Genomic DNA, 12,830 nt, shown 5'->3' with positions numbered 1-12,830 from the left:
TAGACCAGAGTATGTACACTGGTACAGATAGGAACTGGAAACACAGGGAATCCAGGACGGATGATCCCTTCAGGACCAGTGGTGCGAGTGGCGATACCAGAAGGGTAGAGGGAGGGTGGGTTGGAAAGGGGGAACCAGTTACAAGGATCTACATATAACCTCCTCCCTGGGGAACGGACAACAGAAAAGTGGGCAAAGGGAGACATCTGACAGTGTAAGACATGAGAAAAATATTAATATTTATTTATAAATTATCAAAGGTTCATGAGGGAGGGAGGGTGGAGGAGGGAGGGGAAAAATGAGGAGTTGATACCAAGGACTCAAGTAGAAAGCAATTGTTTTGAGAATGACGAGGGCAACAAATGTACAAATGTACTTGACACAATTGCTGTATATATGGATTGTGATGAGTTGTACGAGTCCCCAATAAAATGATTTTTTAAAAAAATTATCTAAGCCTTTATTGATAGTTTTTCAACATCTCCTGCATCTAGGTCTACGCACTTCTGCAGGTGATGTTTCCATCTCTCTAACCCTTTCCTAGTCATTCTGAACACTTCAATATGGGAGTCTTGGCATCCCTGGTGGACTCAAAGAGTGTTCTTTTTAAAGGTTTGTTGACTTGCTAACAAAAAGAAGTCTGAAGCAGCAAGATCAGGGATATAGGGTGTGCAGGGTAAGGTTTTTCCATCAACATCTTCAAAGGACAGCCCCTGCTATCCTTGAGTAATGAGCAAGCACACTGTTGTGAATAAACAAATACCAAAAAAATTCTCAGCACAACTTTACTGGTCTTTTCCTCACCAATGCAGTTTTCAACATTCTTAAAGCTTCTTCAAAAGAAGCTCTTTAACCTCTTTGGAATCCTGAGAAACAGCTGCCAGAACCTTTAAGCTGACTACTGTGCCTTGAATTTAACTGGCCTGGCAGATCCCCCAAGAGGCCTGGTGGTGCGGGTTAGTGTCGGGGTGCTGGCTGCAAGGTCAACAGTTTGAAAAGACCAGCCCCTCGGTGGGAGAAAGGTTGGGCTTTCAGCTCCTGTCAAGGTTTCTAGTCTCAGAAACCACAGGGGCCATTCTAATGTCCCAGAGTCACCGTGAGTCAGGTTTGTGGTTTGCAGCAGATTCCCTTGGAAGCCACTGTTTTAATTGGACCTTTTTCAGGAAGGCAGCCCAACGAGACTAAGATTAGTGCATTATTGAAGAATTCTGTAACTATCCACTGACTTCAGAGACATGTTTAAGCAAGTTTTGTTTGCAATAAACCTGTGCATAGATGAACTGGAATCTCCAGTAGCAATACTTTTTTACTTACTCTCATAGTTAATATTTTTTGACAACTTCATGATTCAAAAGCATCAATTCTTTGGTGTTCCTCATTCATTGACCTGCTTTCACAAATGAGGCAACTGAAAATATCATGGCTTAGGTCAGACAAGGAGCCCTGGTGGTGTAATAGTTACACGTTGGGCTGTAAACTGCAAGGTTAGCAGTTTGAAACCACCAGCCCCTCTTCAGGAGAAAGATGAGACTTTCTACTTTTGTAGAGTTAGTCCCAGAAACTTTCTGGGACAGTTTTACTCTGTCCTATAAGGTTACTATGAGTCAGCATCAGCTCAGTGGCAGTGAGTTTGGGTTTAGGTCAGGCAATTTTAGTCCTCAAAGGGACATCTTTGCTTTTTAATAATCTAATGGGGTCCCTTACAGTAGATTAAAACCTAACCTGCTGGCATATTCCAACGTAATATGCCTTTTGATTTTTTGACAACTATATCTATGGGTATTGATTGTGGATCTAAGCAAAATGGAATCCTTCACAACTTCACTCATTTCTCTGTTTATCATGATGTTGCTTATTGGTTCAGGTGTGACGGTTTTTAAGATAAGGCATAAGCCATATTGAAGAATAGAGCCTCTAGTTTTCATCATAAATCTTTCTTCATCATTTTCAGCAGGCAAAGCTCTGTCTTCTGCATATTCTAAGCTGTTAATGTTCTATTCTGATGATGTATTGTTCTTCCAGCTTCTTGGATTATGCACTCAGCATACAGATTTAGTAAGTATAATGGACAACCCGGCCACACACTTTTCCTGATTTTAAACCATGCAGTATCCCCTTGTTCTATTCAAATGACTGCCTCTTGGTCCATGTACAGGTTCTACATGGGCACAATTAAGTATTCTGGAATTCCTACTCTTTGCAATGTTACCATAATTTGTTGTGATAGAGTTGAATGTCTTTCCTTAGTCAATAAAATCGGCCAATTTATTTCTGGTATTCTCTTCTTTCAGTCATGGTCTATCTAACATAAACCATGATATCACAGTCAACACACATTTTAGTGCCTCAAATGTTAGACTTGTTTCTGGGTGTATTTGAGCTGGTGATTCCAAAAAATAGCACGTTTTCTCCTATCCGAGCTAGTTCTTGAGATACAACAGAACATATGCACTGTACCACTCTTTACTCTGCTTACTCATTTAAAAAAATGAGGACATTTTAATGTAGTATTTAAATTGCTATCTTTTAAACATGAAGGAGCCAGTAAAAGTGAAAAGTTTTACTATTTTCAAACTTAATCCACAGATTTCTGATCAAACTTTCCAGTCACAAGAAGCTGCTTTTGTAAGGGTTCCAAGCATGGGATTTGTCAGGATAATCTAGCATAAGATTCCTTGAGTCTGCCTTCACATGTATCTCATCTTCCTTGGTATTTGGCTTCCACTGTTTTTGTCCTGGTGAACTCTGCCATCTTATTTTTCGATTACGGTTAAGTCTTCAAGTTTCTCTAGAAAGCGATCTAAGTGGCTGTGCAGATAATGTACATTCACATTACAGCCAAGCCTGCTGAGAAGCAAGAGCAAGCATATCCTCTACTAATTGTCTGCCTTCTTGTTGCCACGAAAAATTTTCAAAACAAGAACAAATGAAGACCAGGCACGTAAATCGCCGCCAGTAATGGATGTTTAGAAATGTGGATCATTTATAAGTTGTATGCTCTGAGAACTAATCCAAACTCCTGCCTTCAGTTTTCCATGGTAAGTCCAGGTAACTTATGCGCTGTGTATTAAATAATGCATGAATCGTCTTTACACAAGGCCTTGACAAATTGTTTTATCAGGCCCAGCTTTAAATGCAGTCATGGAAGTATGATTCCATTTCATGCTGCCAAAGATTCCTTGATCATATTTTGTTCTCCAACCACCGCATACTCCATCAGAGGTCAATCTTTTCTTGCCCAATGTTCATGTTTGGTGCTACTATCCAGAAGGCATAAAAAGCAAGGACATTTTGTGTAGCCACTTTATTGACCAAGAAGAAAATTATCAATCTTCAAATCTATACAAACCACTCACTGATGTTCTTGATAATTTATCATATCCAAGACTAAAGAGATGGTCTTGTACTCTTCTTTCATCCAGGTGGGGTGAGTGACTGGAATAGAAACATTAGTTTTTGCTATTATTTAAAAGAGCACATTTCAAACTATGTTTGAAAGTGTCAATGAAAAGATGCCACTCAAAAAAAAAAAAAAGAAGAAGAAAAGATGCCACTCACTTGGATTATATTCTGAAAGACCAATTTCCTTCAGGTTTCTGATGTCATTGCTGAAAACAAAATTGTTGCCCTCAGTAAATCTTTTTCTCTCCTTCAATAAAATGTAAATTTTGTTCCAGGTTGAAGTATATTCTTTTCCTTTCATCTGGAGGCAAGCAATTCTAAAGACTGCTTGGAAAGATTTAAGTCTTGTGATCAGATCACTCGATTCATTCTGGTCAGGACATTCACTATGTAAAGTGCTGGGAAATCACTGTCATTACTTTCTTTATCTTGTGCGGTATCAGGCATGCAAGACCATCCTCTGAGAGCTGTGGTAGTTTAGGGAAAGGAAGAACAGGTACAAGATCCTAGTGCAGAACACTGTATGTCATAGGAAAGGAAGGAGAGGAATAATTGTGAAACAAAGGTCACTAGACACACAAAAAAAGTGGGTAATTTAAGTACATAGGAAAGGCTGTTATGGCATCTCAATTCTGCAGAAGAGATCTTTCGAAGAACAGACTAAAAGTTTATAAGTTCAACCATATCTAAGAAACTAGAGCTAATGTGATATTTCTGATGCAATTTTCTGAATCAATGTCCCAAATAACCCCAGGAAGCAGCCTGAAAACTAAGACACCAAGAAAAAAAATGTTGTTGTGGGACTGTTATTAAACTTGAGCTTTCTTGACATGTTGATAATAGTTGGCAGTACTGACTAGCCATTTCTTGATTAGGTCTTTTCTGAATACATTACTTGAACATAAACACTGATCCCACAACCCAGCATTCCCTATTCTTCTCAGTTCTTTCCTTCAAAGCACTTGTCTTCATTTGATTCACTATACACTTACACATGTATATACTTTCTCCTTCTCTCTTTAGCAGAATGCTAGCTCTCTAACAAAAGGGAAACATCTTGTACTTAGTGCTATTTTCCCAAGGTTGGTATATAATAGACAGTCAATGAATAATTTGGATGGTGCTGTGGAGGGTGCTGACATACAGATGGAGAACTAGTGGCGCTGTCACTTATGTGTTGGATTCCTATCTAAAAGGCTGGCGGTTCATACTCACCAAATGCTCAGTGGGAGAAAGATGAGGCTATCTGCTCCTGTAGAGATGTGCAGCTTTGGAAACCCTATATGGGTGCATATGAGTCAGAACTGACTCAGTGACAGTAGGTTTGAATGTAGCTGGAGAGAAATATGTGGATTTGAGGAACATTTTGGAGATAAAATGGACAAAACTTGGTAGTAATGTGGCTATAGAAGTATGAACAACAGGAAGGAATGAAGGAGAATGCTGTATTCAAACTGTCACAAGTGGATGACAGTAACATCCTTTACCAAGATAGCGAATACTCCAAATGAATTAGATTCACAGGGTACACTGCGTTATCTAGTTTTAGGTATGAGTTTGAGGGAGGACCCCTGGTGGCATAGTAACACCCAGTTGCTGACTAAAAAGCAGGTTGTTTGAATCCACCAGCTTCTCTGTGGGAGATGTGGCAGTCTGCTTCAATAAAGACTTACAGTCTTGCAAATTCCATGGGTGGTTCTACTCTGTCCTTAGGGTTGCCAACTTTTAAGATAAATGAAAGCTGAGCACTAATGCTGGATGGAGCTATATATTTAGGAGTCAACTGCAAATAAATAGATGTAAATTAAATCATAAAGTATCAGAATATAGTGGTGTGTTAAGTGTTGGACTGCCAACCTCCAGGTCAGTGGTTCAAACCTACCAGCTGTTCCACATGAGACAGTTGAGACAGTCTGCTCCCATCTTGGAAACCCAATGGAACAGTTCTATTGCCCTATGAGTCAGAATCAACTCAATGGCAGTGGCTTCGTTTGGGAGCTGAATGATGCACATGGGAACAGATGAGAACACATTCATCTATGGAGTGAATGGGAAGCTAGCCTCCAGAAACTACCCTATCCTTTGGGGACTAGGTGAAAAAGGGTAAGCCCACAAAAAAAAAAAAAAAAAGAATGTTTTATTTTGAAAATCGTCCGTATAAGAATAGTTATAGCCATCTTTATTCTGATTCGAACCAGTAATCTGATAATGCTGTATAGCTAGCCAAATGAGACCAATTCACTGGTCTCTTTCAGAAACTACCTCAAGAGTTCATAGTACCTGTCTTTGAAATATTATCACTATACAAAATGCCAATCCTCCTAAAATATCGATGATTTTCGTACTTCAGTTTTCTTAAAGTACCATACCTCTCTCATTTCTGGGTCTCAGCATAGGCTCTTCCTTTGGGTTCCACTTTCCCTGGTGGGGGGTGGGGGTATTCCCCTGGTTTTGCAAGCTTGACTAGGTGGCCCTCTTCTTAGACATCCCAAAGAAAACGATATAATGTAGTGTTTTGGTCTTGTTTGCTTAACTTCCGAATGTATCTTACACTGGCTCTCAAGTGAACAACAACAAAACAGCAAAGACAAAAAAGACTCACTGCCATCCAGTTGGTTGCAAGTCATAGCGACACTAGAGGGCAGAACAAAACTGCCCTGTGGGAAAATATTTGAGTAGAAAGCCACATCTCTTTCTAGGGGAGTGACTGGGGGTTGGCACTGCAGACCTCAAGATGAGCAGCCCCACTAGTAACCCACTCACTATGTCACCAGGACTCCTTACCCTGTGCCTACCAGGTCTGAGGCCTCTTTATAGAACTCACCTGTGCTGTAACCTTAAGCACTAATTCGAATCTATCAGTCCACTGATGGCTTTTCGAAGCTCAACTTTCTCAAAGGGTGTGACTTTAAGAAAAATCAAACAATAATTTGTAAACAAGTGATCGAATATTTTAAAGATATTCAATTCTAGAGGTGTCAATAGATCTTTTCATATAGTATCCTTAAAGCCTTCAAGAGCTGAGGTCTAGGATTTTGTCTTTTCCTTTTTCAAGTTTTATCCCAACGGATTTGGCAAGTTGCTCTTAAGGCCTGATGGGGTTCATTCGATTGATGAAGAAAAGCTATACACTAACAAGAATAAACAAAGGCTCGATTGCGAAGGGATCCCTAATCCAGGGCGCACGTGCTCACGAGAGAAGGGTCGTGCAGAGGCAGCAGTGAGGACACTCGCTCTCACTTTAGCTTTTTTGCACCACCGCTTCCCGAAATCCAAGGGATTCGACCTCCAAATCTTTGCCTCACCAAGCACGCGGGTTTCCCACTCAGGTTATTGGGTAAAGTCCCTGGACTGAGAGCAACAGCCCTAGATAGCTTTGTCTCCAAAATATCAGAAGGAGGAAGAAAAAAAAATCTTATATACATCGTCAAAGATAGTCGGGAAAGGAGGCAGCCAAGCCACCATTGCTCACCGAGCCGAAGATCTCTGTCAACCCGCGCTTCTTAACTGTTGGCTCCAAGGCCGCCACAGACTACGTTGCGGTGGCCTCTGGGGGTTGTAGTTTCTGTCCTGAAAAGAACGACCGCGACATAAAACTACACTTCCCAGAAGTCAACGCGAGGACTCCCTGCCGCCTTTAAGTCTGGGGTTTGGCGTAATAAAGAGGCCGTTACTATCTTTAGACTATTCGTAAATTTAGCCTGTTTCTTCCAGGGATTCTCCGTGTTCTCTTTTCCCCCTCTTCTTGTCTTTGATAAAATTTCAGCGTACTTTCAATTCTTACTTTTTTCCCCCCTTTTCCACTCAGGGGACAAGAATCGCTTAGAAACGGAAATCGCCCCCGGCACAGACTAAATGCCTCCTAAAGCGCATGCGCCCTCTTTAGGGTTACGCATGCGTAGGGACCGGCAGCGGTTGGCAGCCGCGCGCAGAGTCGGGGTCTGGAGGTAGCCTGCCGGAGGGCGGGGCTCTTTCCAATGGCTTTGCCTCAGCGGGTCGCGTCTGTCGGGGCGGGGAAGAGGGCGCAGGGGCAGGGGCGGCTCCAGGTTTGCGCCGGGCGGAGAAAGGGGAGGGGTTGGGGATGAGGACCCTATCTCCCCTCCCTGCTCCCGCCCTCTGGGCCAAGCCCCACCGATGGGGCTGGGTGAAGGGGCGGGCTCTGCGCCTGGGGCCCAGGCCTGTGCGGGGCTGCACGGTGCCGGTCTGGCGTGGCCAGCGGTGGGCGAGGGCGCAGGGACTGAAGAAGAGCAGGCGTCTTCCGAGGGACTGTAATCGGCGGACCCGAAGGCGCGCTCTTCTGCCCTCAGCCGCTGCCAGCGAGCCTGCAGCTGCAGGAGGCTCCCGCGCCGGAGAGCGCCCCGTTCTCCGACGGCGGTGGCCAGTGGGGGCCAGGGTTGGGCGGCGAGCAGTCCCCGCCGGCGCTCAGCTGTCCGCCGGGGCGCTGGGCGGAGCTGCGGAGGCCGGGGCGGGGCGCCGGAGGAGCGCGGGGTCGCTACGCTCCCGGGGACGCGGTGGCTGCTCAGACCAAAACCCCGGCTGACTGGAGCGCGGCCCGCTGGTGGCAGCCGCTTGGGGCAGAGCACGGATTTGACAGCTCCACGGTCGGAGGATCTCGGCTGACCCGGCGAGACGGAAGAGAACGCGCCGCGGAGATTCCGCCCCCGGCCGGGCCAGCGCCTGCAGCGTGCAACTTTCCAACTTGTTTTTCTTCTGTTTTTCGTTCTCCCTTCAACCTCGAACCAGAAGGCTCGCCCCCTCCGTGCAGAGGGCGAAGGGTGGGCGCTCCCTCCCTGGTGGATCGGTGGAAGGCATCGATGTAACAGACAAACTGGTGCCACATGCCACCCAAACGTTCGCTTTCTTGACGACTCCCGTTTCGCGGACCTGACTCGTACAACTTCTGATTGCAAAGCAAACACGAAACACACCAAGTGCTTGGCAGCCATGGTGAAAGGTAATTAACTGAGCCCCCCGCCCCCCGAAAAGGACATGGCAGAAGAGGAGAACGAAGTGAGGTGGGACGGACTGTGCAGTCGAGATTCGAGCGCCCGGGAGACGGCCCTGGAAAACATTAGGCAGATCGTGGCGAGGAAGGTCGAGCACCTCCGCGCATCGAGACTGACCGGGTCTCGGGCGCCCGACGCCGCTCTGGACGCCGTCAATCGGCTGCTGGCTCACCTGCTCATGCTGTCGCAGAGGTGCCCCTTTCAGGACGTCAGGGAGAAAAGCGAGCTCATTCTGAAGAGCGCCCAGGTAAGCAGAGCGTTATGAGCACACCTGTCGAGCGGCCGCGGTTTTTATCAAACGGAATTTTGGGAAATCACCCCTGGAAGCATGAACGAAAGTGAAAAAAGAAGAGTGGGCAGAAGCCGCGTTCTGTCTGGAAATATGTATGTGAGAGAGTGCATGGCATGCAAAGACTTGCTTTTCCTTCATTTCGCTTTGCTTGTTGTGCTGAAGGGTAGGCAGCAAGTATACTTTTCACGTTGCCACAGTGGAAAGGGTCACATGTCAAAACTTTGAAAGTGATAAAGGATATTCAGTGTCTCCTAGTCTGCTTGTTCGAGATAGTCGCTGAAACAATTTTCTCTTGTTCTTAAAAACTAAACAACAACCCAAACTGGGCGTGTTCTCTAAATGTAAGCTTGCTGTCTCTCTTCTTTGAAAGAATTGCACCAATAGAGCTCATGTTATAAAGGAGTTGATCTCTTCAAATTGATTTCCGATAGGGTATTATGGTGGGAGCAGTTTTACAACAAATTACTCAACCAACTTTCTGGGTTTGCCTCCATGTTTTGTTTGTTTGTTTGTTTGTTTTCACTTCATGTTTTAATTGTGAGTGCAGCAGAGTAAAGCCATAAACCAGTAGTTTTTTTTAGGTGTTTTTGTTTTTCTTTTGCTTCTACGGAAAGTTTGCTTTTTAGGTATTAAGAGCTTTCAATAATATCCTTTTTGCTTGTCAGTCTATATAATTTACTCCATGTGTAGTTTAAAGCCAGTATGCGAACTTTAATGGTTTAGTTTGGTTTTGCTTTTTAAAATTTAGTTGGGTGCATATGTCAACTAAGAGGAATGGTTTTCTATACTTCCTTAAATTTAGAGCAACAGAAAATGCTCTAACTTTTTTTTAAAAATTAAGACTCTCAAGATCTTGGCTCAATTCTTTCCAAAACTACATTGGAAACAATCATTATAATTTATTTGTCCAGTGTTTCCAAAGAGAAATGAATTTTCTAGAAACCTAAAGTCTGCCCTTCTAAGCATCAAAACGGTTATTTATTTCTCTGTCTCTTGGATAACCTTTTTTTCCACAATGGGCCCATCAGGATGCACGTCAGGCACTGTTCTATGGACCAGAGCGGATTGTATAGAACTGCGTAACCCTACGTTAAGAGATCCCATTGTGAGACTTTTTAAAAATAATTATTTTTGTGTCCACTTTTTATCATTTTTCTGTCCCTTCTCTTACTGTCAGCATGTTTTGGTCTTTTCCTAAGTCTTTTGCTTTGCTTCATATTTATTTTGTTAGAGTGGGAAACCAAGTAGCCACTTTTGTGAACTGATATTGAAAGTAGAAGAGGCGTAGCAGTCCATTTCTGACCAACCGGCCATTGGAATCCCTGTTTGGGTTTCTGCTTGGACACACCTGGGCTCAGAACAGACTCAACAGCTACAGGATTTTGTTTTGTTTTTAATGGATTTGGCTGTCAGATCAAGGCTCCAATTCTACTCCTCTATTAACATACTACGAACCCTGGTGACACAGTGATTAAACACTTGGCTGCTCACCAAGAGGGTGGTGGTTCAAACCCAGCTGCCACTCTGCTGGAGAAAGATGTGGCAGTCTGTTTTCATAAAGATTCCAACCTTGGAAACCCTAAAGGGCAGTTGTCCTATAGGGTCACTGTGAGTTGGAAGGGACTTGATGGTGCACATCAACCTTAGTATACTAGTCTAGAACATTGAGCAAGCTACTTAACCTTTTTTAGCTCTGAGTGCCACATCTATAGAATGGAATTACAACCCAGAGCAGTTCTGAGAAATGGGATGTGAATGGACTGTATTGGATGCTCTTCCATTTCATAAATGACATTTCAAGACTCAGTCATCTTTCAGAAAAAGTCAAGAATTTCTTCCATGAAGGTTTCCCATAGATTTATACTCTCCTTTTCTTGCACTTTATTTTCCTCTATTTATTGCCCTTTATTTTTGCCACAAGCATGAGACATTTTCCTTATTGTGTTGTAGTCACTGGTTTGTGCGTCTTTGTCATCCCTACCAGGCCTGTGAGTTCTCAAGAGTATTGACTGGTACCTGGAAGCAATGAAATATTTAGTAAATGAATTGAACTACTATGGCTTCTTTTTGTTTGTTATCAGTCCGAATAGATGAAGTTCCAGAGGAGCATGTTTCTACCCCGACAGCATTGCTTTAGCAAATATTTATTGAATATCATTTTAAGAACTGGGGGTCCAGTCTATTTCAACTCACAGCTAGCTATGTATAAGGTCAAAGTAAAACTGCCCCATGGGGTTTCCAAGGCTGTAATCTTGACAGAAGCAGACTGCCACACCTTTCTCCCTAGAAATGCCTGAAGGGCTCAATCTGCTGACCTTTCAGGTAGTACCCTAACTCTTAACCAGTGTACCACCATGCAACATGAAATATGGACCAGTGGTGAGCAGTCTTGGCACTCTACTCAAGGGGGACCTACCATAAAGTAGTAAGCAATGCATTTAGATAATGAGGAGAGGATTCCCCAAGGAAATTATATTTAAGCAGAGACCTAATGAGTGAATAAATCTTGGCCAAAGTGAGGTTTGTGAAGGTCTCATGGTAAGAGCACAAATGAGTTCTAGGAATTAAAGTGGTGCTTGGAGGATTCATGGTGAGGAGACAATGAACATTTTAAAGAGCATGCTCTGGGATCAGATCTTGATTTCATTTTTGGCTCCATTATTTTGTTAGCTCTCCAGCCATAGACAAGCTACGTTCTCCCTCTGTAACTCCGTTTCCTCAGAATGAAAATGATGTTAGTAGTTCCGTGCTGTCCTACAATGTTGCTGTGAGACTGAAATGGAAGAATCTGGCAAGTCTGGTATAGTGCATTGCCCAGCCTGTGAAAAATGCTTGCCATTCTTTCTGTTACTAGGCTTGTTGGACCTGGGAATAATGGGAAGGGCTTTCTGTCTTTCTGTGTTGTGCGTGTTTTGTTGCTTTTATTTTTTTTCTTTAAATCTCAGTTTAGGAGGCTAGAAATCTGAATCATGGCACCAGCCCTAGGGGGAGACGTTCAGCTTTGGGAATGGTCCTTGCCATCCAGTCTGCCGTGAGTCTAGGAATTTTGCAGTGTAAGGACCCCTGGTCCACAGGACGCATTTTGCCCCTGACTTTTCTTTCTTGGTGGTTGCAGGTCTCTGAAGGGTCTGGGGCAGGACGGCCACTTGATAGATGATGTGCTAGGTGAGAAGGGCCACTTTAGAAAAGCAGCATGGAGAATGGATTTTCAGGGCCAACAGTGGGTGTGTGACATCAATTAGGGGGCTATTCTAATAGTTGAAGAGAAAATTACAGTGGCCTAAGATGTGGTAGCAGAAGTTGGAAAGAGTGAATGGTTTTGGAGAGACCTTGGAGATTGAAATCATAGCATGTAGTATTTAATTGCATTTGGGGGATGAGGAAAGTAACAAATGAGTTTGAGCTTCTTAACAAATAGTGCAGTAATCTCCTGAGATGGAAGAGTGGCAGGTGGTTGATTTAAGGGAAAAAGTGTTGAGTTTTCTATTAGACATGTTAAGGTGCTTTGGGGACATTTAATTAGGAAGAGCGTGGCTTTCTGCCCTCTGTTGCTGTTCTAGTTCTGCCATTGTCATCGCTTACTTCTCCAGACTTAACCCACCCCCGGCTTTCATGTCCCCCGTCTACACTGCTGCAGAGCCATTTGTTCAAACTGGAAAATGTGTCCATGTTCCCTCTTGCTTTAGAACGCTTTGCATAGGCTAAAGTCAAAACTTCTGAAGGACATCATAAAATGTTCATCATGAACTGTCTTCCACTTAGCAGCTCTCCAGCCTCACTGACCGACCGCCTGTCCTCTGAAACCAAGTATCCATTAAATGGTAGTGCTCCATACTGCTTTCTGTTACTTGTTGGTAAGAAGCCTTTGGTGATCTTGTGACAGCATGCTTGCCTTCCATGCTGAGAGATGTAAGTTATTTTCTGGGCCCATGCACAGCCAGCAGCGAGCTGTCATGGAAATGTGCATGTTGCTGTGATGCTGAACAGGTTTCAGTGGAGGTTCCAGGTTAAGATGAACGGAAAGCAAGGCCTGGCCATCTCCTGAATAATAGCCAATGAAAACCCTCACAGGAGGCTTTCTTTTGATTTTTAAAAATGATAAAAATTCTCTTCACAAACCCTTTTATATG

The 12,830-nt window shown here is 43.7% G+C and overlaps 2 protein-coding genes across 2 annotated transcripts in view; one reads left to right on the top strand and one right to left on the bottom strand.

Moving 5' to 3' along the window:
* The window catches only part of CEP57L1 (centrosomal protein 57 like 1), a 77,466-nt gene extending 70,575 nt beyond the window's left edge, over nt 1-6,891 (bottom strand). Inside the window, exon 1 of the mRNA XM_030886827.2 lies at nt 6,875-6,891. The gene's annotated coding sequence lies outside the window, so the exon portion shown is untranslated. The remainder of the gene's footprint in view (nt 1-6,874) is intronic.
* Nucleotides 6,892-7,974: 1,083 nt separating this feature from the next.
* Nucleotides 7,975-12,830, top strand: part of SESN1 (sestrin 1) — a 112,894-nt gene continuing 108,038 nt past the window's right edge. Inside the window, exon 1 of the mRNA XM_013004465.2 lies at nt 7,975-8,655. Coding sequence (XP_012859919.1) covers nt 8,392-8,655 — 264 coding nt within the window. The 5' untranslated portion in view covers nt 7,975-8,391. The remainder of the gene's footprint in view (nt 8,656-12,830) is intronic.

The sequence above is a fragment of the Echinops telfairi genome, unplaced genomic scaffold (genome assembly GCF_000313985.2).
Source record: "Echinops telfairi isolate 266 unplaced genomic scaffold, ASM31398v2 ScPeMD7_3533;HRSCAF=4204_0, whole genome shotgun sequence".
Lineage (NCBI taxonomy): Eukaryota > Metazoa > Chordata > Mammalia > Afrosoricida > Tenrecidae > Echinops > Echinops telfairi.
This window is presented reverse-complemented; position numbering and strand designations above follow the sequence as displayed.